Source organism: Canis lupus, chromosome 38 (genome assembly GCF_003254725.2).
Source record: "Canis lupus dingo isolate Sandy chromosome 38, ASM325472v2, whole genome shotgun sequence".
Lineage (NCBI taxonomy): Eukaryota > Metazoa > Chordata > Mammalia > Carnivora > Canidae > Canis > Canis lupus.
The window spans coordinates 22655660-22682647 of NC_064280.1; the positions used below are offsets into that span (position 1 = coordinate 22655660).

At 62.3% G+C, this 26988-nt stretch overlaps 1 protein-coding gene and 1 long non-coding RNA gene across 2 annotated transcripts; one reads left to right on the forward strand and one right to left on the reverse strand.

Annotated features, from left to right (window-relative positions):
• The first annotated feature begins 2576 nt into the window (after window positions 1–2576).
• LOC112642984 (uncharacterized) lies at window positions 2577–3542 on the forward strand. The gene is made up of 2 exons (XR_003125533.2): window positions 2577–2742; window positions 3182–3542. It is a non-coding gene; the product is annotated as an uncharacterized LOC112642984 (long non-coding RNA).
• On the reverse strand, window positions 3508–26064 carry LOC125752062 (sodium/potassium-transporting ATPase subunit alpha-2). The gene is made up of 23 exons (XM_025420736.3): window positions 25905–26064; window positions 21338–21442; window positions 21136–21195; window positions 19645–19848; window positions 19173–19286; window positions 18830–18964; window positions 18034–18151; window positions 16000–16268; window positions 14975–15173; window positions 14733–14842; window positions 14442–14576; window positions 13660–13849; window positions 13374–13549; window positions 10204–10340; window positions 9618–9768; window positions 9360–9528; window positions 8970–9124; window positions 8577–8700; window positions 8241–8386; window positions 7950–8080; window positions 6462–6563; window positions 6260–6351; window positions 3508–5351 (listed from the first exon to the last, which is right to left on the reverse strand). Exons 1-23 carry the CDS (start codon window positions 25914–25916, stop codon window positions 5323–5325), a joined length of 3063 nt encoding a protein of 1020 aa, XP_025276521.1. The 5' UTR covers window positions 25917–26064; the 3' UTR covers window positions 3508–5322.
• Window positions 26065–26988: the final 924 nt, after the last annotated feature.

A 26988-nucleotide genomic window follows, 5' to 3' on the forward strand; every position in this document is an offset into this window, starting at 1 on the left:
CCCAATTCCTGTTTGTCTTTATTACTCTCCTTGGTTGTGCTTTTAAAGTTTCTTTAGTAAGTGCCATATGTCACGCACGCGGAATCTTGACTGTAATTGACTTTGGCTCTGTCGTAAATGGAGGCTGTTTGTACCGTATCTTCTATCTCACTAATTTTAGGGCTCTGTGTGATTTTGAAAGAACCGATATCTCCTGCCCCGTGACTTTGAACTCATTGCTTCCAGGTGTTTGTTGTTGCTGCTGTTACTTCGTTTGGGAGGACTACCGCGGATCTTTGACTTATTTAACAGCATCTCCTTTACCACACACACACATGCACAAAAGTTTTTATTTCTTCTGGTTTGTCTCTCTATTTAGACTATTTAAATATAAACTCCTAATTCGGGATTTCAAATGTTGCTAGAGCCTTTGTTGTAGTTGCTATGAAAGTTCTCCAGACTTACTGCATCCCCCTCCTCTTCTCTGAGCACGATCGCTCTTCCTCGATGCTTTTTCCTTCTTTTCTTTTTTAGGTTTATGTATTTATTTGACACAGAGAGAGCACGAGCAGCGGTAGCAGCAGGCAGAGGGAGAGGGAGAAGCGGGCTCCACAGGGAGCCGGAAGCCGGGCTGGATCCCAGGACCCCCCACCCCCCACCATCTTGACCTGAGCCAAAGGCAGCCGCTTAAGGGACTGAGCCACCCAGGCGCCCCCTAGATGCTGGATTTTAATCCACAATAGACGTTGAATTTTACTGATCCCTTTCTCAACATTTTTGTGAAATGACTATTTAATCATTTTTCCTAGTGGATGTTGGTGGTTGGTTTTCCATATAATACACTGTACTTACATTCTGCGATTTGTTGGTCGTCATTATAGATACGTTTCATTAAATTCTATAAAAACTGTATTTGTCTTATAAAATAGGCTGGGTGATACAGTTTCTTTTCTTTTTCCTTTTTTATAAAGATTTTATTTATTTATTCATGAGAGACCCACACACACACATGGGGAGAGAGAGAGAGAGAGAGAGAGAGGCAGAGACACAGGCAGAGGGAGAAACAGGTTCCATGCAGGAGCCCGATGTAGGACTCGATCCCAGGGCCCTGGGGTCATGCCATGAGCCGAAGGCAGATGCTCAACTGCTGAGCCGCCCAGGAGCCCCACAATTTTTTTTCTATACCCTAGCACAGTTGAAATAATATAAGGATGTCTTTAAGCAACTTAGGGGAAAAATTTATCCACGGAATTCACTGGAGCTGAGGATGTTTTTGAAAGACTCATTTTAAAAAAATCAATTAATTACCAGTATTTATATGCTACCAGATAGCATATTATTAGTTTCAGAGTAGAGTTTAGTGATTCATTAGTTGCCTGTAACACCCAGTGCTCATCCCATCACGTGCCCTCCTCCATGCCTGTCACCCGGTGACCCCATCTCCCCACCCCCCACCCCTCCAGTGACCCTCAGTTTGTTTCCTGGAGTTAAGAATCTCTCATGGTTTGTCTCCGGCTCTGATTTCACTTTGTATCAGATGTCTTCCTTTGATAGTGATCTACTCATTTTTTCCTATTTTTTGCTGCATTCTTAGCATTGTGAATATTTAGCTTGTCATCTGTCTCTGGTGAGTCATCATGCTTCCTATTCTGTAGATAAAAAGGAAAGGCCGTAGAGAGCATTTCTGCCTGGATCAGAGGTTGGCCTTAACCTCTAGCACCACCTCTGCCTTGGGCTGAATCCTCTAGCAGAGGGTTGAATCTCTGTATCCTTTTTCTCACCCCCCTGCAGTATTTTTAAGACCAGTCCTCCGGTTGTCTGGCTCTAATTGCTTGGGTCTGCCCAGCCCCTCCCGCAGAACATTCATTTCCCACGGAGCCCTGGCTCCCTCAGAGGCCTCCCCAGTTCACTGGACCACTGGGCTGACCAGGCTCCGCCCGGGCCTGCAGGCTGGCGGATGGAGAGTCAGATCCTGATTCTGAGGCGCACCATCCTGGAAACGTCGACAACATATTTTAACCCTTCCAAGCTGGGGGCGCCTGGGTGGCTCAGTCAGTCGAGTGTCTGGGTCTTGATCTCAGCTCAGGTCTTGATCTTGGGGTTGTGAGTTCAAGCCCTGCGCTGGGCTCCGTGCTGGGCCTGGAGCCAACTTAAAAAAAAAAACAACAAACCACCACAACAAAAACCCTTCCAGGCTGAAATTTTCTCCCCTGTAAATTAAAGATAATAGTAGCATCCATCTTCCTGGATGGATTCTTTCAGCCATCCTGCCCACCCTGACTCATCGTCCAGTCTGCATCAGGCATTGTTTCAGGTACTAAAGACAAAGGTGGTGAACGGAAGAAAAACAATCTCTGTGTGCCTGGAACTGACCTTGCAGATGGAGTCAGGCAAACAAACCAACAACTCTGCGTATATTTGAATTGTATCTGGGTGACGGGCACTGAGGAGGAGGGCCCTTGAAGGGATGAGCACGGGATGTAATGCTGTATGTTGGCAAATTGAATTAAAAAAAAAAGTCTAAAGAAATGAATTGTATCTATGTTTCTATGTTTTCCTCTCTGAATTTGAGGCAGTAAGCATTCACGAATAAAAACGGAGAGGATAGGGGACGAGCTGCTGGAAGTGTCAGCTTATTGGGGTGGCCGATGGGGGCCTCTCCCAGGAGGGACTGTGGGAGGAGCCAGCGGGTGGCCCGGGAGTGTGGGACGAGGCAGGATCCTGGCTGCCAGACTGCAGACTGCGGAGAAGAAAGGCCCCAAGGTAGGATTAAACAAGGTCATAGGGACGAGGGTCCCAAGTGGACAAGGGTCCCAAGTGGCCAGGGCACCAGTGAGCCGCGCTGGGTTTACCAGGCCATCGGAGGGAAGCAAAGGGGCCAGGCTCAGACTGCCGACTGCCCTTCCCCAATCCTGGCTCAGGGGTTTATTGGTTGGCATCATCCCCTCTCCCATTCCCAGGGCCCCGTGGGGAATGCACAGCACCCCGCCGCCCCCGCATCTGCCCCCACGGGGTCCCTCCCGCCTGCCATGGTGCTTCCGGGGTGGGCACCTTGGGTGAAATTCAAGGACTGCAACTACTTTTCCCTCCGCGCCAACCGGCACCTAGAACGGGCTCTGCCTGCAGTGTAGACTGTGAGCTGGTGTTGACCTCGGGTGGGGGGAGGGTGGCTCAGCCCGCCGTCTCCTTCCTCCACCCTCAGAGGGAGAGCGGCCTGATGTGGGTCTGGAACAGGACAAGCAGAAGTGGCCTTGAAAATTTGGGTCCCGGGCGACTCATGCGTCCTTCCCTGCTCTGGACAAGGCTTTGCGGCTCCCAGGGCAGCTTCCACCCCGCGAAAGGCGGCCTCTACTACGACATTTTCCTCCAGGTCACTTTGCAGCCTACGTCTTCCACCCCGGCTCTCTCCACTGACGTCACCTGCCCCCGGATCGTCCCCTCCCTCGCCGCTTCCCCCGCGCACCTTTCAATACCCCGGGCTGGGAGGGAGGCCAGGGTTCAGTCTGGACGCCTGAATGACCGACGGGATTTCTTTGTCATAAATGCGACTTTATTATTTTCAAGTACATACGTAGTACCTCGAACTAATGTCTTACAAAATGTCACTGAGTGAAGGTCTTGCGAGTGTTTCTTGAACAAACACAGGAGAATTGATGATTAGGCCATGCACACGCTACTTCTACGTAGATATTCCTAAAGTGCCTCCAAAGTATACTTTTAGGTGGACTAGATATGCCATCCCTAGCAATGTGGTTTATGCTTTTAATTTGCTAAACAAATGCCTTTTCTTTTTTTAACTGACGGTGCAAAGGTAAACTTTGTCCATAGTCAACAGATCTCAAACTTCTCAGGCCCAAATTCATGTGGTTTCCCATTTCGTTTTCCGAGCTGGAGCGACGACTCACTTATTTCAAGGTATTTCTGATAAGGTAAAATTCCAGTGTAGCGGGGGTCGTCCACGGGCCTCCCTCCCTCTGCCTTGGGTCTTCCCTTTGGCCCCTCAACTGGGTGTCTCTCCCGGGCTTCCCAGGGCTTCTGGGCTGGGCCTAGAGGAGGGGCCGAGCTGCCTGCAGAGTGGAGCTGTTGGATGGGGGTAAGGGGAGGGCAACGCAGTGTCTCCCAGGAACCTGAAACCAACTCCCCGCCCTGGGAAGCGGGGTTAGTGCTCCCACAAAGGGGGGGGGGGCGTTCACCTGGGAGGAACAGCCCTCCCAGCGCCTGATCTCTTCTTGTCAGGAGGTTCTGAGCAGGCTGGTGACCTAAGCTGGTTCTGCATGTCCCTGGGACGCGGGAAGGTCCTGGGAACGTCCTCCACCCCGATTGCAGCTGGTGGTCGGGGACTTCAGGGAACGAGGCAGCTTCGTGGGGATGGACACAGCAGGGAAGGGGGTGGCAGGGGCAGGTGTCCCTCTGGGCCCAACACGGAGCCTCTAAGGACCTAGCAGCCTGGTGGTGTGAGTGAGTGAGGACAACGCTGCTGGAGCATCTGAGACACCTGGGCCTCAGGACCCAGAAGGCACGAACCCGGGTGGGTGGGGACTGCACGGGGCAGGGGTGCGGGATCCCAGGGGGGCTCCTGGGTTCTCTGGCTGCCTTTGCCACTACTCTGATGACATTTGAATTGGGTCTTCTGGCAGGAAGCTCTAAAAGGGCAGGACACGGGGCGGAGACACCGCACATCAGCTGTCCTGTCCTGGCACTCTCTTCCCCGCTCCCTTTGCCACGTCCCTCCTCGGCCTCCCACGCCCCTGCCCGCCCTCCTCTGGAGGCTCCTAACCAGCCTCGCCTGCCTGAGGAGGACTGGCTTCTACAATCAGCTTCCCTTTCCGGCCTGGCACTCCTTAGGAGGAACTGTGTCTGATCCCAAGGGGCACGGGCGGCAGTTGGCAGGAAGCAAACGAGGGGTGGACTGGATGGTGGGGTGAGGCGGAGAGGCGGAGGGGCATTGGTGATCTGAGACAGTCCCCTCTTCCCAGTTTAGACAGGTCCCTGGCCGGGAAGGGAGGGCGTTGATGCGTTCTAGCAGGAGGCGGGTTTGCGGGGGCAGTCGACAGCGGGGGGGTGGGGAAACCCTCAATTCCTCGGAAAAGTGGACAACAGGGTGGAGCAGTGGAGCAGGATCTGGGAAGGACCCTAACGTGTGGTGTCTAAGCCGATCGTTCATAGTTAGGTCTACAAGGCAATCGCCCCGAGCTTACGTGCCCGCTGCCCCCAGCTTAGCCTGCTGAGCGGCTCATTGTCCCTCCCCGGACCCTCCCCCAGCACCCCCAGTCTTCTGCGCATCACCATTCCCTGCACCGCCTCCAGGCGCCCCGGCCTGAGCCTGGTCCTTCTTCTGAAGGCTCAGTAGTAGGTCTCCTTCTCCACCCAGCCTGTGGGAGAGATGGGGGCACCGCGTGAGTTCACGGGGGCGGGGGGGGGGGAGCAGAGATCCATCTCCCTGGGCTGGGGGCTCACGGCCATGCGCAGCACAGGCCTGGGGCAGGAGCCCCGGGATCCCAGGGAGGGCGAAATCAGGGTGCAAGGGAGGGCGGACGTCAGGGAGTGGAGGCCCCGGGTTAGGGGAAGGGAGAGAGTCCTATTAGCACAGAGCAGCGCGGGCACAGAGTGGGCTGCGCAGTAACAGGTGACTGTAAAGGGGCGACCCCCCGGTGGCTGTGCAGAGACGTGGCCGTGGGGTTGACAGCTCACGATTCTCCGGAAGTCAGAAATATGGATTTTATGTGAAAGCCCCTAATTTTAGTCATGGGGCCAATTGAAAAACACAGCCACACAATAAAGGGCGGACCAAACCAAACAATATCCACGGGCGTATTTGGCTCAGAGGCCATCCGTTCTCAACTTCCAGGAAGTGGCCAAAAATGCTTGTTGGAAGAAAAAAAAACAAACTTGATTGTTGCTCTGGAACTGGGAGGCCTGGGTTCCAGCGCTGGCCCTGCTGTTCTTTGCCTTACGACCCCAAGCAGATAAATTCCGCTCTGCACCTGTTGGTTTCTGTAGATTGTGGAGGGGGAAGGGGGTGCCCTGGGCCCTCCTAATTCTGTGCCCTGCAATCCAGGGGGCTGGCGGAACCTGAGGATCACCTGTCTGTTTGGTGGGAGGGAACCCGGGCCTGTGAGGAGGAGGCAGGGTCAGGGCTCCGAGGACCTGGGGCCCCGGGATCTGGGGGCTGCAGGGGAAGAAGGCGCGAGGATATGCGGTAGGAGCGGTTGGGTGCTCGGCGTCCTGGGGGGTGGGCAGCAGCGGGTCGCCCTGGCAGGCGGCGGGCAGGGGTGCTCACCGCCGGGATAGCGCCGCAGGATGAGCTTCCGGACCTCGTCGTAGATGAAGATGAGGAGGCTATAGGGGAAGGCACAGAACCACCAAGTGACCCTGCACCAAACAGAAAGGAGAGCGTGTCAGGGGCGTCCCGGGCGGTCACGCCAAGGAGGCTGTGAACACCGGAGCCCGGGTCCGGGGGGCCGTGCCGGGGACACACTCACTTGAGCGGGTACATGCGCAGGGCCACGCCCATGCCCGGGCAGTAGGACAGGAAGGCCGCCAGCGCCGTCTCCTCCAGCAGCCCGAAAATCAGAATCTTGTTCCTGGAGAGGCAAAGAAAGGAGGTAGGCGGTGCTGGAAGGAGGGGTGCGGGGGCAGGAGATGCAGGGGGACCCCGGAGACGGGAGGGACAGAGGCCCCGAGCAATGTCCGGATGGTTAGAGACACCCCCGCCGCCCTCTGCGTGCAAACACCCTCTTCCCGGGCTAGACGGCTGGACGGCTCCTTCGCAGGTTCTCTTTACTTTTCCTGCCTGCTGACCTCAGCTCTGATTATTGCCTGTCGCACACGCAGTCACCCAGCAGGTAAGTGTTTCCAGCGTGTGGGCCGACGACCTCTGTGCGGGGGATGCTGTGCTCCCCACGAGCTTCCGCCCCAGAGGGGGGCCGCCCCATGCGGCCTACGGCCTGGCGACGGCTCCAGGCACATACTTGCTAAGTGACATGTTCAATAAAGCGGAGAGATGTGAGGAAGGCACCCAGCCAAGAGGAAGCCGTCGCTCCCCGGAAGGTGAATGCTGGAGATGTACGCGCACGACGCCAGGACCCAAACGCAGCGTAGAGCACTGTCCTGGGAGCCTCTCTGGGACTCTCCACTTTCCTCTCTTACGTGCTATTAACTTCACCGGGGTTTTGGCATCTTGCTTCGTTCCCCACACTGAGAAATTGTGTCAAAAGTGCCCTGGGGGGTGCTTGTGCTCGAGGAAGACCCTGATTCCTCCAGCGCTAACCACTGTCCACGCCGCGGTCACCGAGTGATAGCTGAGCACCAACAGGGGCCAGACCCCGACAGGCGCCCGCCCGGTGCCGTCGCCAAGAGCGTGGGCCCTAGAGGCCGACCTGGGTGACCTCGGGCACGTCATGTAAGCTTCTTGGGGTCTCTGGTCCAGAAAATGAAATCAGCACCTACCTCGCTGAGCTATTGTGAGGGTAAACGACGTGTTTGAACGACAGCACGCCGACTGGCACCTGGTGACTGACGCGCTAAGGATGCACCGAGCCTGTCCCCGGGCAGCTCCCAGCCCCCAGGAGGGTGACACATTCCGCGGGGCGGGCGCTATGAGCCTGAGCTCCCTGTATCCGGGGGAGCGTGGGGCACCCGCACTTAGGGCTGGGCAGGGGGGGACGCGTGGGGGTGGACGCGGGATGCAGGAGGGAGGATGGAGGAGGGAAGACGTGTGGGAAGATGAAGAGGAAGGGAGAGGGCAGGGAACCTTAAAGCACCGGATTAGGAGCAAAGTGAAAACTGGTCAGAAATGGTGCTCGGACCGCTTCCTCCTCAGCCACCCATTTCAGGCTGGGCTGTGGCCGTGCGAGTATCCGGGCAGGTGCAATGTGATGCTCTGCCCCCGGATGTGGCCACGGGGCGAGGGGGCCTGTGGGGGGTGGGGGCCCGGCTCTCTGCCGGGAGCGGGGGCCGGGGTCGCTCACTTCATGCCCTGCTGGAAGACCGAGTTGCGGCGGGTCTTGCAGATGATGAGGTCAGCCCACTGCACGACCACGATGCTGGCGAAGAAGGCCGTGTGGCAGGTGAACTCCACCACCTTCCTCTGCTCGTAGGTCTGCGGGGCGGGCGGGCAGCGTGAGAGGCGGCCGAGGGGCAGGGGGCGGCGTGCTGGGGGCCCGGTCGAGCCCTGGGCGGGGGGCACCCTCAGCGGCCACTCCCGCAGGCACCGAGCCTGCCCTCCCAGCCCCGGCGTCCACAGCCGAGGCCCCACGCACCCACTCCTGCCCGTAGCTGTCCTCCAGGTCGTTCATGGACCGGTCGTCCCAGTCTAGGCGGATTCCCAGCAGCCGCGACGGCAGGAAACCGTTCTCTGCCAGGATGACGAAGTAGGTGAAGAAGCCACCCAGGGCCTGGATCATCCCTGCGGCGGGTGGGCAGAGGGCAGGCCCGGTCAGAGGAGGAAGGGGGGGGACCAGCCGCTCGGGCCACAGACGACGTCCGGGGCCCTCGGGGGGGTGGCCGCTGGCCTGGGATGTGCCCGTGGCTCCTCCGTCCAGCAGAGGGGCAGAGACTGCCCTCGGGCCCCCCCAGGCCCCAGGGCCCCGCCGCACCGATCTGTCCGTAGGCCATGCTGATGAGCCTCTCGTTCACCAGCTTGTCGGTCTGCGGGTTCCTCGGCTGCCGCTTCATGATGTCGCTCTCGGCTGCCTCGTAGGCCAAGGAGATGGCGGGGACCTGCGTGCGGGCGGGTGCGGGGAGGACGGCGGTGGAAGGGAGCCGACAGGTGCAGGGGGTGGTCAGCGGGGGGGAATCTTCGATGCCCTTCGGCACGTGCTGCTAAGACCCTATTATTTTTTTTTATTTATTTTTTGCTAAGACCCTATTATGGTGCGGGTCTTGGCTTCTGTTCCCTCAACCATGGCAGCCCGGCCAGCGGCCCTGGGGCACCTCTCCCTCTCGAGCCGCCCACCTCCACCCCCGGCGCCGCTCCACCCTGGCCTCACCATGTCTGTGCCCAGGTCGATGCAGAGGATGGTCACGGTGCCCAGAGGCAGGGGGATGTTGGCGATGATGAACAGCAGGAAGGGGGTGATCTCGGGGATGTTACTGGTCAGGGTGTACGCGATGGATTTCTTGAGGTTGTCAAAGATGAGGCGGCCTGGGGGAGGTTCGGGGGGCATCAGGGGGACAGGGGCCCCTCCGCAGCCCCAGCCCCTGAAGCGAGGCTGCCCATGTTCCCCAGAGAGGGAAGGAGACTCTGAGCTTGAGGGGAGCCAAAGCGGGCTGCAGGGGCCTGGAATCCCGGGTTGGCTCTGTGTGGGGGTAAAGGCCCGGGAAATGGGGTGCTGGCCTCCACCATGCTGGGTGCCAGCTCGGCCCACGAGGCCCCTCACCCTCCTCCACGCCCGTGACGATGGACGCAAAGTTGTCGTCCAGCAGGATCATGTCGGCGGCCTGCTTGGACACGTCGGAGCCCGAGATGCCCATGGCGATGCCGATGTCGGCCTTCTTGAGCGCGGGGGAGTCGTTCACGCCATCCCCGGTCACCGCCACAATGGCCCCCTGGGCGAAGACACAGCCAGAGCGAGGAGGAAGCCTGTCCAGGCCCGTCCAGGCCCGTCCAGGCCCGGCCCCGTGCGGCGCCCGCTCACCTGCCTCTGGCAGCCCTCCACGATGATGAGCTTCTGCTGCGGGGACGTCCGCGCGAACACGATCTCCGTGTGGTTCTTGAGGATCTCGTCCAGCTGCTCCGACGTCATGTCCTTCAGGTCCGAGCCATGCACCACGCACGCCTTGGCTTCCCTGGACGGTGGGAGCAGAGGTGAGTCCTCGCCGCCGGGCCGCAGGGTCCCCGCAGAGGCGGGGGCACGGTCCCCGTCGCCCTCTCCCTGTGGCCTGTCTGTCCCATCTTTCTCGGAGGAAGTGAGGCGACATCGTAGCCCAGCAGAGTCGTTGCTAGGCAACGTGCCGGTTTTCTCACCCATGCCTCACCCCCGTAGCCACCCTGCAGTGTGGTTTGTGCCCTAAATTTCTAAATTTGTAGGAGAGAGTGGAGGCTCAAGGCCGCCGTAACACGGCATCTCTAGGGTCACGCGGTGAGCTAGTGGCACAGCCTGGACACGCTCGGGGCTGAGAGGCCGGCCGCTGGGGTGTCACAGGTACGGCCTGCAAAGCTCCCAGGGAGGTGTTCTGTGGATGGGGCGGGGTGACCGGGGACGGGGCCTGCGGAGGCCTCACCTGGGGTTGACCTGGCTGACGGGAATGTTGAGCCTGGCTGCAATGTCCTCCACGGTCTCGTTGCCTTCGGATATGATGCCCACCCCTTTGGCGATGGCCTTGGCTGTGATGGGGTGGTCCCCGGTCACCATGATCACCTGCGAAAAGGAGAAAAGAGAGGAGAAAAGCAGTGCTGAGGGCCTCTCCCCAACCCACTCCTTCCCGTAAGTCAGACAGAGCCAGACTGAGAGATCCCAGCCACGCTGGGGGAACTGTGTGTGCGCGTGCGCCTGTGTTTGGTGGGGACAGGCTGTACTTGGGGGTCAGAGATACTGTGTTTGGGTGGAGGAAAACCTCCCGACGAGTAACGAATTCACCGGGGTCCCTCGGCAGAGGAGCCTCAGAGGCTGGCTGTCCTGGGATACGAGGCTATCAGGGCTCCAAGGGCCCTCATGTTCCCAGAAAGGGCCCATGACTGTCTGTGTCCAGGCTCACGTCCACTCTGGTCGCTGCGGCCGTGCAGCCGGGCAGGGCAGGGTGAGGGCACAGCCGCCGCCCCGGCCTTCCACCACCCCTTCTCCGCGTGAGAAGAAGCTGATCCGTGCAGAGTGCATGGAGTTTGGTGGGGACGGTGGCTGGCATCTGCGAGGTGGGCTACGGAGCGGCCTGTCACGGGCGCGGGGGGATCAGAGCCCGATGGAGGAGCGTGTGCACCTGCGGGTCTGTGGGCAGATCCCACGGACGCCGAGGAGCCAGCCCCTTCAGGGCCCCGCGCCCCCGACGGCAGGTTTGCAGCCCTCATCCCGCCTGACCCCTCTGAGCACCGGGCAGCATCCACCACCCCCTCCTTGAGAGCCGGCCCCACGCGGTCTGCACGGACTCTGTTACTCCCGGGTCCCTTCCCTGCTCGTTCCAGCTCTTTCCCGCACCCTCAGGGTGGCCGCCAGGTGGAGGGGAAGGGGCGGCAGGCCTGAGCCCGCACGCACACTGGCCTTGGCCCCTCCCCACTGGCCCAGGGTGGGGACGACCCCAGCTTCCCGGGTCGTCGTCGTGAGGAGTCAGGGACACTGGGTGGGCGCCCAGCAACCGTGAGCTGTGACTTTCTCCCCCTCCTGCCCTGGTTCCTCTCTCTCGACGTGGCCCACGACCGGTGGCCCTGGTTTCACCCTCATCCCTGTGTCCCCATGCCTGCTACAGGTCTTGAGCTGCACTCGGGTGCCCACCAGCCTCGCTCTCTGGCCCTGACCCTCTGTGCTGGCCTCTAAGCTTAGCCAGCTTTCCCGGGGACGTCTCTCCCTGGGCATCTACTAGACGCTTCCCACGGAGGGTCAGAACTGAGCTCGAGGTGCGCTTGGCCACCCCGCCAAGCCTGCCCTCTGCCCCCACCTCCACACTCTTCCCTCCCTTCATCCCTGCACCTTCCTCACCGACCGTGTCCGGCCTGGTCACCGTGTTCTCAGAGTGTTTTTCAAAAGGGACCCGTCGCCTCCACCCCTTTGCCACCCTGGTTCAGGATGTCGCCCCTGCTGGAACCACGGCAACGGCCTCTCTCCCTGCATCCTGCCTCTGATCCTTCTCCAGATGCACCCCCTTCCACTGGGGGGGCCTCCTGCAAGCTGGATACCTGTGGCTCCCTGCGGACCCCAGGATCAAGCCCGAGTCGGGCATCTGCGCAAAGCCCTTCCACGTGGCCCCAGCCCACGCCCCGGTCTCCTGTGCTCCCGCCCCACGCACCTGCACCCCGCATGCCTTCTCATGGCGTCAGGCACGCACTGTCCCTGACCTTGACAGCCTCCCTCTCCCTGCCTCACAAAACACCGCGGCCTTCGAGGCCCAGATCGAGTATCAGGCTCTCTGTGAAACACTGCCCAGTTCTCCGCGGCGGAATTAGCTGCTCCCCGCTCTGAGTGCCCGGAGGTACTGTCCCCAGGCCCCCGTGCAGGTTCCGGTCATGGCCACAGGCAGCCCGATGTGCCGAGCACGGCTTGCCAGACGCTGGGCCACGCTTCACATACCTGATCCACCCCTTACCGGCAGTTTTATTTTGGGAAAGCGACTTACCCACTCTGAGTCTCAGCTGGTTTTATTTTTAAATGGGGATGATGACGCCTACCTCGGAGACTGAGTGATTGGGGTTGAGAAATCCCTTATACACACACGCACACGTCTACACACTGTGTTTCGGGGTGATAGCAAACGGCAGGCTGCCTTGCTTCACATCCCGGCTCCAACCACTGAGGAGCGTGCTACTTGGTGCCTCAGTTTCCCTTTTCTGTTGTAAGGGAAAATCCCAGTGCTGACTCATCAGGTGCTTGTGGAGATCAGATGAGCTCATGCAGGCTGAGTGCCGAAAACACTGCCTGGCTCCTACGAGCGGCTGTTTGTATTATGGGAGCATCTGGGCCGTGGCAGGTGCCCACGACCCTGGCTGTCGGGCGGTTCCGTGATTAAGTGTACAGGCATTTGTTCCTCTGAGAGCCCGTGAGCTCCAGAGGCCAGGCACCATGTCTCCGTCGTCTCACTATCCCCTGGCCCTCAGCGGACGGGCAGCCTGAGCTGCTCTGGTGTCAGCTGAGATGCTGGAAAAAGAGGAGCGGCCACGGCACGGTGCCTGGTTGTGAGATGGGGGGGGGTGCTGAGGAGGTGCCTTGGCTCCGCGGGGGAAAGGGCTTACATCTCCGCTGGCCTCCAGCTTTGGGCAGCGCCTGGTCCACAGGTGCTCGAGATAAATGCTTGCAGAGTGGGGAACACAAGTGGCAGGGAGGGTGCTCACCGAGCAGCAGTTGCAGGTGGACACAGGGACCTAGGAGAGGTGTGCCTGGGGGATGAGGACCACAGCCAGCTGATGGGCGCGTGGGGAGCACGTGGGCGCCGGCAGGAGCCTGCTCGTCCCACTCCCGGGGGCCGAGAGAGTGGGCCTAGTCGGGAAGGTAGGACGGCCCGATCCCCGAGACACAAGCGCCAGATCGGCTCCGGGTCAGACTAGCAAGAGTGGGGGAGGGGATGTGCCTGGTCGCTGTCCCGAAGGGACGGGGCCAGAGCTCGGGGCGGGCTGGCTTTCCCTGCCGATGCACAGATTCTCCTCTCAGCTGGCGGGAAGGTGGCCCCCAGGACCTGGGTGTCCGCAAGGCAGCAGCCCGCCCCTTGGCCCCTGGCGTCTGGGAGGGAGGACGGGAGGGCGGGGCCCGTACCTTGATGCCAGCGCTGCGGCACTTGCCCACGGCGTCTGGCACGGCGGCCCGGGGAGGGTCGATCATGGACATGAGCCCCACGAAGCAGAGCTTCTCGGTGGGAAAGTTCAGCTCGTCCGTGTCAAATCGGAAGCCCCGAGGAAACTTCCCGGAGGGCAGATTCAGTTGACAAAACCCTGAATTGGGCAGGAGGGAAGAGTGAGCGCAACCAGGTGCCCCCAGGCCCTGGCCCGGGCGCCGCGGAGGCCCAGAGCCCCTCACCCAGCACGCTCGCCCGGCGCCTCACCCAGCACGCGCTCGCCCAGCCCGCCCAGCTCCATGTAGGCGTTCTGGAAGGCGTCCTGCATCTCCTTGTCCAGCGGGATCTCCTTGCCCTGCACCAGGATGGTGGAGCAGCGGTCCAGGATGCGCTCCGGGGCCCCCTTCATCACCAGCACGTGGCTCTGCGGGCTGTCTTCTCGCTCGTGGATGGACAGCTGGACAGAAGACAGGCCGTTAGGGATGGGGCCGGACTTGCCCCAGGGCCTGCCAAGGGGACACGTCCTCTGGTCTGTCAACTAGTGTCGACGGAGGGAGAGCCGGCATGTGAGGGGGCGTTTGTCGTGCCAGCCCTGTAACCCGAGAGCCACCTGCCCGTAGACACTCATTTGCCTCACAAGTAGGTACCAAGATCAGTTAAGAGAGGCGCGTGCGAGGGGCCGGGTGGCTCTCTCGCCAGCACCCCACCACCGTGCTGGTCTTGGGGTGCTCCCGCAGGGCGGCTGAGGCTGCCTTGTCGGCAGTTCAGCGGGTGCCAGCAGCCCGAGGGACGCCCCAGGGAAATTTCAGAGGTGTGGCCGACCCCACAGCTGAAGGGATGGCAGGCTGAGGCCAGAGCTGGGAGGCAACGGGGTTTAGTGAGGATGGCAGTTTGGAGGTCAGGGTCATTGTCACCAGACACAGAAACCGCCGGGGTTCCTGGGGGACACGCAGGGGCAGGGCCCTCAGATGCCCCCACCGCTCACAGGCTTTGTGTGCCCCGCTCATGTCAGCCCCTCTCCCGCTCCTGACCCGGCACCCCAACCGGACCTGGTACTTGTTGGTAGAATTGAAAGGAATCTCCGCCACCTTGGGGTTCCGGTCCCTCATCTTCCTCACGGAGCCACAGGACAGCTCGATGCACTTGAGCAGAGCCGACTCGGAGGCATCACCCGCTGTGTCCCGCTGCCAGAGGGGAATTCAGTGTCACACGGGCGGGGGTGGGGGGTGGGGAGCGCCGAGGGAGGGGGTCCCGGAGCCTCGAGGCTGGCAGAGGGTGCGAGCACAGGAGCCGGGCATCAGCAAGGCGGGCGGGCCGCGGAGGCGCCCCCGGCTCCCTACCTTAGACACCGAGATGTTCTCCTGTCCGGCCTTGAAGACGGCCCGGTTGCAGAGACCGGCGATCCGAGATAGGGCTGTCCACGTGGGGGATCGCTTGTCGAACGTGGCCCCTGGGAGGGAGGCAGAGAGGGAGATCCGGGAGCCTGGCTCCCCTTCCCAGCCCCTGTCTGCTCCCGCCCTCCCCGTCGTGGGCGTCGCGTGGGTGCCCTGGACGCCCCCGCCCCCGTGGAGTGCCCTCTCACCAGACTGATCTTCCGTGGTGTCCGCTTCATGGATCTGGTTGTCGAACCACATGTGGGCGACGGTCATGCGGTTCTGGGTGAGGGTGCCCGTCTTGTCGGAGCAGATGGTGGACGTGGAGCCCAGAGTCTCCACCGCCTCCAGGTTCTTCACCAGGCAGTTCTTGCGCGCCATGCGCTTGGCCGTCAGGGTCAGACACACCTGGGACAGAGGACAGTAAGGAGGGCTAAGGCCGGAGCCGGAGGGGTCCGCGATCTCGCCCTGGACCAGGCCCTGGCCCTCCTGCCTTCATCCCGGTCCGCAGACACCCGGTGGGACCTCCGTGTGGGGTGTGGGTGTGTTCCGTTTCAGAACTGTTGAACTGACACCATGGGTGTGTATTTAGGTAAAAAGTCCAGCCGGGAATTGAAGATACGAGGCCTGAGCTCCAGAGCGGGCCCCAGAGAGCTGGGCCGAGGGGTGTGCGAGTGGTGGTGGTGGGGTGAGCTCACTCCAGGGGTGGGGAGAGCGGAGTGGGGGGCCCGAGGATCAGGGTCGGGGTCGGGGTCGGGGTCGGGGGAGGAGGAGACCCTGCAGAGGACAGAGGGGAACCAGGACGGCGACATGTCACAGACGGAGGGGAGAAGTCCGGGAGGGTGGGCAGCGGTGCCGTGTGTGGGCAGAGCCATGGAAGGCCCCGAGGAAGGGTCACCGCTGGGTTTGCCAGTTAGTCATCGGTGACCTCTGAGGGAGGCTTTGCGGCAGGGTGGGTGGGGACAAGCTGCAGAGCGCGGTGGACAGCGCGGCGGGGGGTACAGGGTGGCGAAGAGCTCTGGGGGAGCCCGTGCACCCCAAGGCGCAGCCCTACCGGGGATTTTTCAGGCTCAGACTCTGAGCCATGTCTTAGATGACAATCTGACGAGTGACTTTAGGGGCTGGAAGGGAACAAATTGCCCAGATACCATTAGGCTCTAGCGCCTTCGAGGAAAGGGAAGCAAGACCCTCCCTCCCTCCCTCCGCCGGCGGCACCTGAGCCCAAGCCACTCACGGTGACTGTAGCCAGCAGCCCCTCGGGCACGTTGGCCACGATGATGCCGATGAGAAAGATGACAGCCTCCAGCCAGCTGTAGCCCAGGATGAGCGAGAGCACGAAGAAGGAGACCCCCAGGAAGACGGCCACCCCCGTGATCAGCTGGATGAAGTGCTCGATCTCCATGGCTATGGGCGTCCGCCCCACCTCCAGGCCCGAGGCCAGCGTGGCTATGCGGCCCATCACCGTCCGGTCACCTGTGGCGATCACGATGCCCCGGGCCGTGCCTGCAACACAGAGGGAGCAGGGGCTTGAAGTCCCACCCTACCCCTTGGAGAAGCAGAACCGCTGCAGAGTAAACGAGCCTCAGGTGGGACCTGCAGGTCACCCCGTGGCGACCGCGCCTCCCGCGCTGGCCACCCCCCCCCCCCCCCCCCGCCGTCCACCCCCAGCACAGACCGCCAGGCCCAGACTCCGGCAACCACATCTCGTTTTCCCTTAACACTTGGGCCTGAGAAGAGACCTTGCAGAGAGACTCAGATTCAAGCGGAGGAGGTGCAAGCAGTGAAATAAGTGTTGCTCCAGCAGCTCAGTAAAATCTGGCTCCTGCTTGTTAGGATCCAAAAGTACATGATGTTATGTTTTCTGTGTGGTCTGAAGATTTTCTCTCTCCGCCTAGGGCCAGAGAATCCACAGAGGCAGCCAGGCCGGCAGACGCCCCCGGGGCTCCCGGGGAGGGAGCCGTGAGGGAAAGAGCGGGTGTGCGGGGGCCGGCCAGACCCGGTCCACACTCTTGCTTGGGTTCCCGCCCGGGATGGCTCTGATCAGGAGCTGCAGGGTGCCGTGACACACCTGGCCGGCGCCCGGCGCATAGTAGGCGCTCAACACGTGCCCCTTCTATTTAATATTTCTCCTTCCTCCAAGCCCATTTCAGAGAAGGCAAGGCGCGTATCTTACCAGGCATTTTTACCAATTGTGGGAAATGTGGAGCAGCTTTCAGAACCTCAGTACATTAGAAATTGAAGAGATTTCATGTGCTGCGACTTTCATTGTAATCCCAACTTCCTAAAGGATTGGGAGAAGCTCCGAGAGGGGTGCCCGAGTGGGCATCTAGCTCCTGATTTCGGCTCAGGGCACGATTTACAGGGTCCCGGGATCGAGCCCCACGTTGGGGCTCATCAGTCCCCGCTGAGCAGGGAGCCTGTGTGAGATTCTCTCCCTCTCCCCCTCACCTCCCCACACATGCTCTCTCTAAAATAGATGAATCGTTTTTTTAAAAAATTGCTGGGAGAGACATGATACACCGAGGAGAGGTGAGAATCGGCGAGGGAGGGGCGTGGAGGCAGGGCTTGCAGCCTCCTCCAGCCCCCGTCCGCTGCGCGAAGTCTAGCCAGTCCCCCTTCCCCTCCAGCTCTCGCCATCGGCCCCTCTCCAGGAGGCACAGCCACAGCGGGCAGGAGTTTGGGGTGGGCTTAGTCTCCTGCCTTTACGTGGTGGCAGCGCAGGGAGCTCCCGCTGGGCCTGGCTCGTCTCCAGGACCCTGTATGGAGATGGGGTGTCCTGGGCAGCCCGAACCTCCCAGCCTCCTGACTGGGCAAAGCAAGAATGAGACAGGTGAGGGGCTGGTCCCAGAACCAGGAGAAATGGAAGTTCAGTCCAACCATGACTCGTAGGCGTCAAGGCTGACAGTGCGTGCTGCCTACTGTGTGTGTCTGTGTGCCTCTGTGTTGTGTTTTGTGTATTGCGTGTGCGTGTGCACGGAGGTCGTGGCCCGACCTGCAAGCACTGGGATCTGCTCGGTCTTGCCGTAGACGGCCCTCAGATCTTCCTGTTGTGGGGGGGTCACTTCCACGGAGCCAGGTCCCCCAGCCTGTAATATTCAGGCCCCCCTCCCGCCCCGGGTCTGGGAGCAGACTGGGGAATCAGGGTCCCCCGCACCCTGGGCTGGAGGTCTGACAAGTGAGCACATTCGCAGCCCCCTGGGGATTCAGGGCGGAGACTCTCCCCTCAGTCTGGTGAGGACGGGGAGCTCCCAACTGGCCAGCTTCTCACCTTCCACACAGTTGGTGGAGAAGAAGCAGATATTGCGGGTCTCCAGGGGGTTCTCATGCGTGAACTCGGGGGAGCGGGTCTGGGGCTCCGACTCTCCCGTGAGCGATGAGTTGTCCACCTGAGGAGGAAGCAGGTGCGTGGTCAGCGGACGGGCAGACACGGGTGTGCACAGCTGTCTTCTGGCTCCAACCACGCTCGACCCCGTGGCTCCAACCACGCTCGACCCCGTGACCCCAGGGACAAAATCACACTTGTGCTCATCACGTATTTAGAGCATTAGCTATTGTCCCTGCTCTGGTTCGGAATCCTGGCTGTCCCCGACTTCTTATGTGACCTCGGGCTGGTTACTTAACCAGCAAAACCTCCACGTACTCGTCTGCAGACTGGGGACCGTAACGGGCATCCCTGTGTCACACACCCATGAGGGGCGCCTCGGACACGAGGGTCTGAGAAAACGCCGCCGCCTGGGGTTGCACCTGGCACCACCTGCGGCCTGTGCCGCAGCCCCGCAGGATGCACTGCTCTGCGGAGAGAGGTTAGATGGTGTGCACACCTAAGGGGCATCTCACACCTAACGACACCCACCACGCGGCTGCGATCGAGTGGGAATCAAACAAGCCCGGGGCATGGCGCGTGCCCAGCACAGCCTCCTGACACTCTGTGTACACAGTGGGAGACCAGCTGGGCCGGGCGTCGCGGGGGCCAGGGCCTCCTAGACCTTCAGCCTCTTGCCGGGGACCCCAGCGGTGTGCGGCCTGCTTCTTAGGGCCGCCGGGGCCCCCCGCCACCTCCTCACCTTGCAGCCGTGGGAAGAGATGATGCGCAGGTCCGCAGGCACGCGGTCGCCGCCCTTCACCTCCACCAGGTCTCCTACCACCACCTCCTCCGCGTTGATCTGCATCTTCTCTCCTTCCCGCACCACGAGGGCTTGCTGGGGGGTGGGGGGCAGGAGGCTCATGCTCTCCGCTGCCCATGGCCCCCCCCCGCCCCCCCGGCCTCCCGCAGGCCCCCCGGGCGCCCTGGGCCATGGAGCGAGGTCCGGGCATGGAGAGCGGGAGCCCGGGTCTGGGAGCGCGAGGAGCTCAGGAGCTGGGACCCTCGGCGAACCCTGGCGCCAGCCCGGAGCCCCGCGGGTCTACCTGAGGCACCATGTTCTTGAAGGAATCCATGATCTTGGAGCTCTTGGCCTCCTGGTAGTAGGAGAAGCAGCCGGTGACGATGACCACGGCTGCCAGCACCACGCCCAGGTAGAGCTGGGGAGGAGGAAGCTGTGAGGCACCTGCAGCCCGGGAGGGCAGCCGCCACTCCGCCACTCCGACCCCGGGCCCCGGGGACTTTGCCTGTGGCTGGGAGTGACGGCGGCGGAGAGCCCTTCTCCGCAGCCTCCCACTCGTTCTCCTGAGAAGGGGGGGACTGAGGGCGTTGCCGGGACTAGGACTTCTCTAGGGGCTGAGGCTCCGGGGAGGCAGCCAAGCCCACGCAGGCGGGAAGGAACAGGGACGGGCTGCCTGGAAGGCAGGGGCCTGTGGGGCTGGGACCGGACGCTCTCGCTCCCTGCCCCCAAGCGTATCGGGCCTCGGGGAGGACGGCGGAGCCCGGGGCCCGGCTCACGTTGTCGTTGGATGGCTCATCCTCCATGGCCGCCTGGATGCCGTAGGCCAGGAAGCAGAGGATGGCCCCGATCCACAGCAGGATGGAGAAGCCCCCGAACAGCTGGCGACAGAACTTGACCCACTCCGGGGTTGTGGGGGGCGGGGTGAGGGCGTTGGGCCCATCCCGAGCCAGGATGTCCTGCGCCCGCTGGTTGGTGAGGCCCTGAGGGAGCGGGGAGAGGAGTGTGAGCGCGTGTCCACACTCGTCCCACGGCCCCTCGGCAGGGCCACGATGTCCGCAGGGAAAGACCCCACCGCTCGGAAGGGGCAGGGGAGCCTCGGGAAAGGCCACGCGGAGGAGCTAACATTTGGCCCTGAAGCCCGTGGATGCGTGGACTGTGCCCCAGCCCCGGGGTCCTTGGGTTGAGGCCCCTGCAGGTCAGGACACAGGCTCCCCGCAGACACAGCGGCGGTCCCCCCGCCCCGGGCTTTCCTTCACACCCTTTACAGCGAGCGTTCAAGGAGAGGCCGGCGCTCCCGACCGCGAGTGTCACGCGGCTTTGGTAACGGGTGGCCTCCCCGACAGCCTGGCCTGTACCCCCGCCTCCCCCCACCCCCCCCACTCCCCCCCCCCCGCCCACCGGCCCAGGCGGTCCCGTGTAGCCCGCGCGCTGACGGAGCCTCGCTCCGCGTGGGGCATGCGAGCTCTGCAGCACGTCCTTTCCTGCTGCTGGACTTCGAGCCCCTGGAGGGCAGAGGCCGCTTAGTTACCCTTCCATCTGTGCACTCATCTATTTAATAAATGTGCCTTGAGCGCCTACTGCATGCGGGGTGCCGTCGTCGGCTCTGGGGACCCAGAGAACCCCTGCCTTGGGGGGCTTACGACCTGGTGAGGTGACACATGATCAGGAGATATCCCTTCCAGGCCATGAAGAAAAATAAAATAAGGGGAAGGAACGGGGCTGAGGGCGGGGCGGTGGGCAGGGAATTTTCAAAAGGGAAGTCAGGGAGGGCCTGCAGGAGGAGGTGTGTGCACAAACTACCATCATGGATGCTTTGTGTTTCAGAAAGATGGGCTTGCTGTCTGTGCCGCTCGCGGGGGTCTCCTCGAGTCACCCCGCATCAGGAACAGGCGTACAACAGCTTCCCCGGGTGGGCATCAGGGAAGTGTACTTGGAGCACTTGTCCTGCCGCGGTGCGCATGGCGGGCGCACGGGTCACCCTGAAAGCGGTGGGGTTACCTCACCGTTTCACAGGTGTCCCTTCCCTGAGACGTGTGTCCCTTCAGGGGCAGAGGACAAGCCCCACCTGGGGAGCCCCTGGGGCCTGGCTGCCAGGTGCACAGGGGAGGGGCTGTGGCCTATGCAGCAGGGGGTCTGGGTTCGAGTCCTGCTCAGCGCTCAGCTAGTCACAGTCTGCGGGTCCCAGGGCTGGGATAACAGCTCAGAGGCCCTGCCTGCGTGGGTCCTCCGGTCGTGGGCACCCTCCCCCAAGGTGACCTTCCACTCACCTTGGACAGGTCCACTTGGTACTTGCGGCCCAGCTCATCCAGGGACAGCTTGTGGTCGTCCTGGGGGGACAGTTGAGTTACTCTGGGGCGGGGGGCTGGGTACCGAGCCTCGAAGGCGTGTGTGGACGGAGGGGCCTGGGGCTGAGGCGAGGGACCCGGGGGGCGCTGGGCTACGGGGGTCCCTTCCCACGGCCTGCCTCACCATGGCCACCTCCTTCTTCAGCTCATCCAGCTCCTTCTCTTTCTGTTTCTTCTTGCCGCCCCCATTCTCCGCAGTGGTGGCGGCGGGCGAGTACTCACGGCCGGCCTGCAGGGGGAAGGGAGAGCCCCGAGATTCAGGGAGGCCAGAGACCCGAGCCTCTATGCCCCCTGGAAGCGGGAGTGCAGGCGCTGGGCCGGGGGTGGTGGGGTCAGAGGTAGCAACGGCCTGGCCCGGGGGAGGGAAGGGCGTGGGTGGAGGAAGGACCCCAGTCCTTCAGTTCCCCCACTAGTCGCAGGGCCACGGGCCCTAAGTTGGAGGTTCAGGGAAGGCCGTGGGCCCCGGGGCTCAGGGGCTGCCTATTGTTGGGCTCTGCTAGGATTTTATTGGCTCAGAAAACCCTGCTGCTTAATACTGAACGGAACAAAAACTTTAAAAAGCAGCATCCTCCACTATTTAGAACACTGGCAGGCAGTGGCCAGGGTTGGGGGCCGCTTTGAGGTAGAGCAGCCTGTGGGGGGGCTTTGCCCCGACGCCAGGGACGCTGAGAGGAGCGGAGACGGCGAGGCACCTGGGGGGGCAGAGTCTCTGGGGAGCTGGCGGTCTGGTGGTGGAGCTGGCGGTGCAATGGGCAGGGCTGATGGGCTGAGAGAAGCCATCAGCCAGGGGGTCTGAGCGAGTCCCAGAAGCGGGGACAGAGGGGAGCCGCGGCCCGGTCCTGATCGTGGGCCAGCCCGCCCGCCTCTGGGCAAGGGGGTGGTCTGCACAGTATGAGGCCTCGAGACGCGATGGGGTGACAAGGAAACTGGGCCCCATTTGTCCAAAATACAAGAAATCAACTCTGAGGACAGAGCTAAAACTCAAATGCTCTCAGGCCCTGGCATCCTGGGGGCCTCCGGGGAGACCCGGTGACCATGTCCCTGGAGCCTCGAGCGGGCCCGTGTTCCCTTCCCCTTCACGGCCTCCGTCCGGCCTCCTCCGAGTGCCGGGCTCCCAGGCTCCACGGGGAGAACAGATTTCCCCTTCCGTGGGGTGGGTGGTGGGGCTGCTGGGGCCCTGGGGGAGGAGGGGGCAGGGAGGGCCTGGGGGCGCCCCCGCGTCCTTGTCATAGAAGGTCTGGATCTCTGTCCCCTGCCTCCTTCTCCACTGGGCCCTCAGGCCGTGTGAGGCTCTCAGGAACGAGCCTCTCTACACGCTGGAGTGTGGTGTAATTCATCTTTTTGTACAGACCAGACACCCGGGGGGGGGGGGGCGTCTGGGTGGGGGTGCAGTTGCTTAAGTGTCTGTCTCTAGGTTTTGGCTCAGGTCGTGATCTCAGGGTCGTGAGGTCGAGCCCCGCCTGGGGTCCATGCCCGGCATAGGGTCTGCTTAAGACTCTGTCTCTCCATTTTCTGCTCCTCCCCGTACAATAAATAAATCTTAAAAAAAAAAAAAAAAAAAAAGCCTGGACACTTGGATGGGATCTACAGCCAACGTATCTGTCCTTTTCTTACAGGATCGTGAGCATTCTTTAAAAGTAGACTTGTCTTTTAAAGGCAGTTGTGCGCTCACAGCAAAGCTGAGCAGAGAGTATGGAGAGTTCTCAGATGCCCCCTGCCCCCCTGCCCCACTGTCAACACTCCTACCCACCCCCCGAGGGCGCATTCGTGGCCGTCGGGAACCTACTCTGGCCCCTCGGTATCACCCAGAGTCCAGAGCTGACAGGAGGGCTCGCTCGTGGCGCCAGCCACTCTGTGGGTTGGGACAAATGCGTCCTGACGTGTGTCTATTGTAGCTCCCTCCCCCCCCAAGTGGTTTCACTGCCATAAAAATCTGTGCTCGTGGATAATGCACTTCCCCCCCATTGAAGACAGGAGCAACCCCGGGAACGCGGCTGCAGCCGCTGCCCTCGTCAGGCGGGATCACGAGGCCTGTGCCCGCAGAGGGAGCCGTCTGAGCAGGGAAATTGGGCACAGGCAGGGGGCTCAGGGACAGGGGGACACCGTTGTCCCCACCTGCTTCCATAGGGAGCACCAATGAATCAAGTATGTCTTTGGCATCCTGGAGGCTGAGCATCTTGGGGAGACGGAAGCGGCCCAAGTGGAGAGGGGAAGGGCTCCTGGGAAGTTGTCTGACCCCCTCCCCAGGAGACCTAAGCGGGGGGCTCATTGGGTGGGATGGAATCCCGTGTTTTGGGTTCACCAACGCTCCCCGTGCTGGGACCGAACTGTGGGTTGGATGGAGAGCAGAAGAGGGACCAGAGGTGAGACATCAGGCCAGACCAGCTTCAAGGGACCCTGCAGAGCGTCGGGGGCAGGAACAGGGCCTGGGCGTCGGGGTGGGGGTGCCGGGGGCTGTGGCCGGGGGCAGAGGAGCAGAGCCCCGAGAATTTCCATACATTCAGACATGAAATAAAGTTCGTGAAAATTAGAATCCAATTGGCAGCCGGTGCACTGGGGGCACCTTGGGTGGCGGCCGGAGTGAGCATCCCCACGCAACACCCCTTCTCCTGAGCCCCCACCCTGTTCTCCCCGAGGCCTGCACAGAGCTGGGGACACACAGCCCCCTCCCCCTCCCGTCCTGGCAAGGATCTCAGGCTCTGCAGCCAGGATCCTGCGGAGATTTGGGGCCAGCGGGCTGCCCGGGGAAGAAAGAAAGAGAGGAAGCAAGGACCCCCCCCCCCCCGGGCTCCCCCCACCACGAGTCCCCCTCTCCGGGTCTTGAATGCTGAAGGAGAACAGAGAGTTCTTTCTGAGGGAGCCAGAGGCTGGGACAGAGTGGGGGCAGCTGGAAAGCAGCCACGCTCCCCCCACCGCAGCCTCGTGGTGGCAGCTGGAGCGGGTTGGGCGCTCTCCTACCACTGCCATCCCTGCCCCCAGCTCCCACGCTGCCCTTCACGGCCACAGGGCGCAGGGTGACACTCAGGCCTGGCTTTGTGGTGCGGATGTAGGGAAGGAGACAGGAGACAGAGGAGCCCTGGCACTGCCCTGGCACTGCGGTCAGGGGTTCTCCTGGCAGGTTGAACTCCAAGCTCCAGCCCTAAGCACCCCCATTGCCCCCCAGCCCGTGCCTCCCAGCAGAACCAGGTCCGCTCCCCAGCCTGCCATTGCCTGCGCACAGCTGGGGGGGTGGGGGTCGGGGCCGCTGGCAGGAGGGCAGAGCCCCCAGGCAGTGGGGTCCCTGGAAGAAATCAAGGTCGAATTGCGTCCGTCTGTCCGTCCGGAGCAGGATCTGGTGGGCTGAGCCTCCCTGCTCCAAGGGGGACCAGCGGAGAGGAGACCTCCCCTGGCTCCCTGTGCTGGGCTGGGGGCTCCGGGCTGGGGGCAGCCCGGCCTCTCCTCGGCGACCCGCATGTCAGAACAGGACATGCCAAGGTTCAACTGAGGGTCCCAAGTGGCCTGCCTTCCCAGGGGTCAGCATGGGGGTCGGGGTGGGGGGCAGCGGCTTGCAGAGCCCCGCTCATCCCCACACGGGATGTGTGCTCCCACGTGCCCGGAGGCCTGCAAGGTTCTCACAAACCTGCCTTCTGAGGCACACACCGGAGCTCACCCCGGAACAAGTGTGTCAGCTCTGGCCTATGGAGAGCACGTGTGACACACACACACACACACACCGGTTCTATTTATAGCTCCTACCCCAGCTCACGGACCCTGGTGTCCAAGCTCAGAGTTTTCCCAGCTGCTAAACCCAGCGCAATAACATGTCCTTGCGTGACCCCTCCCTGGGCCCAGAAGCTCCCCCAGGCTCCCCACGGGCACCCCCGTGCCTCCGCGCCCTCCCACAGCTCCCCAGACCCTTCCCCTCCGCCAGAATTCCACAAAAGGAAAACAGCCAGGCGCAGTGTGTAAGGGATTGGGTGACTTTTCTCCATATGGAAATTTCATTTCCAAGAATCCAGAGCCCGGTCCCTGCCCCCCCAGCCCGCCCCACTCCACAGTTGTTAATCTTCCCCTTGGCATTCCCAGGGCTGCAGAGTGGCCCGGGCAGGGGTGGGCCGCGGGGGCGCAGGCAGCTCTCGCCAGCCCCTGGGAACGCGCTCAAAGCCCAGGCCACGGAGGATGACCGCCTGCGCTGCCAGGGGCTGGGGGCGCACGGCCGTCCCGGCACTCAGGGACCCTGGAGCTGGTGACTCGGGCGCCATGCCCCCGGGCCTCTCCAACCGTGACCTGGACCCCCATCTTCTCGGGCTGGGTCTGCCAGAGGAATGGGTATTTCGGGGAGACGGGGTGGCACAGACAGGAGCATTCACGGAACCAGGTTCCCTTCGGCGGGCACACTGGGAGGCGCAGTGAGCCAGGGTCTGTCTAGGATGCGGGGAGACCAGGGATGGGGGTGTGGGGTAGGGTGGAGGGCCGTGGGCTCATCCTGGAGAGTGGTGCAGAGGGGGGCACTGGGGCATCTGAGCGCTGGGACCTGTGGACCGAGCACGTTTGTAGCTGGGAGACTCTCAGCGCAAGTCCGAAGGGCCGGCTTCTTGTGCCCCTCCCTTCGCACCCCTGCCCACCCCATCCTTCTTCCCTGCGGCCTCCCTCACCCCCCAGAGAGCCCTCCTCCTCCCTACAGGGCCGCGGCTCTCTTTGGGGATACTCACCCCACGGCCCATCTTGGGGCAGAGTGGCTGAGGGAGCCTAGACTGCACGGGTCACGGGGACCGTCCCGAGCCCCCGCCTCTGGTCCCGGAGGCCAGAGACCCCCGGCAAACAGACAGAGCCGCAGCGAGCCACGGGGTAGCTTTAAATAGGTCCCTCTCCCCCTCTCCCCCGCCTTCCCCTCCTCGGGAAAGAAACGTTTGTTGAAACAGGATCCCTGAGGACTCCTCCCCTCCCGCCCCTGAAGCAACAGGCGGCTGGACCATGGAAGGTCCATTTGTCCGGCTGTGCGCTCCCCGTGGCCGCCCCCCTCCCCCGGCCCACGGCAGCCCCTGCTGAGAGAGGCATGGGGGGGCGGGCAAGGCTGGAGCCGTGCGGCTGGGGACAGGCTGACGGGAACAGTCCCACAGCATCCCGGGTGCCACAGGCCACATGGCCCCACTGTTTCTCTTGTTTTCCCGGTAGGGAAACTGAGGCCCAGGGAGACAAATAATGTGAGTGGATAGAACAGAATCCGGGGCTCCTGACTCTGCGCCCAGCCTCCCAGAGAAAGAAGGAGAGACCGTTGTCCCCCCTGCAGAGGTTGTGGGGACGTGGGAACTGGGAAAAGGAGTCGCCTGGGAACCCAGGGCCACTGCCTCTGAGGCACCTGGGAAGGGTCCTGGGCTCAAGAGGCAGCACAATGCCTGCACGCGGAGGGGACGGGGTCTGGGCAAGCCCTCCCCGGGAAGCCCTCCCTGAGTCTGAGAATTGTGACTGTGGGGGGCGGGGGGCAGGCCGGGGGGCCAGGGAGGCAGGGGGGCCACCCTGGGGCCAGCCCGCGGACGGACGCACATCCACGGCAGCGGCGCGGGGTCCTGTTCACCCCTCATTACCAAGGGCACCTGCCGCCCCCTACTCCCCGTTGAGAAGTCCTGGGCCGGATCTCGTCCTGGGGTTGGCAGGTGGGAGGGAGGAAGCCAAAGCGGGGACAATACAGAGTTCCTCGGAGGCAGAGGCCAGAGCCCGGAACCAGAGCGGCCTCGGTCCTTCTCACGCTGGGGCAGGGAAGGCCGGTCTGCAGCGCGGAGGCCGGAGGTTAGACCG

Excerpts from the sequence above, each read along its gene's own strand:
- LOC125752062 (XM_025420736.3), bottom strand. Across the intron at positions 8,387-8,576 it reads CATGGCCTACGGACAGATCG|GGATGATCCAGGCCCTGGGT; the intron begins GTGCGGCGGGGC and ends CACCCGCCGCAG. Across the intron at positions 5,352-6,259 it reads CCTGCGGCGCTATCCCGGCG|GCTGGGTGGAGAAGGAGACC; the intron begins GTGAGCACCCCT and ends TCTCTCCCACAG.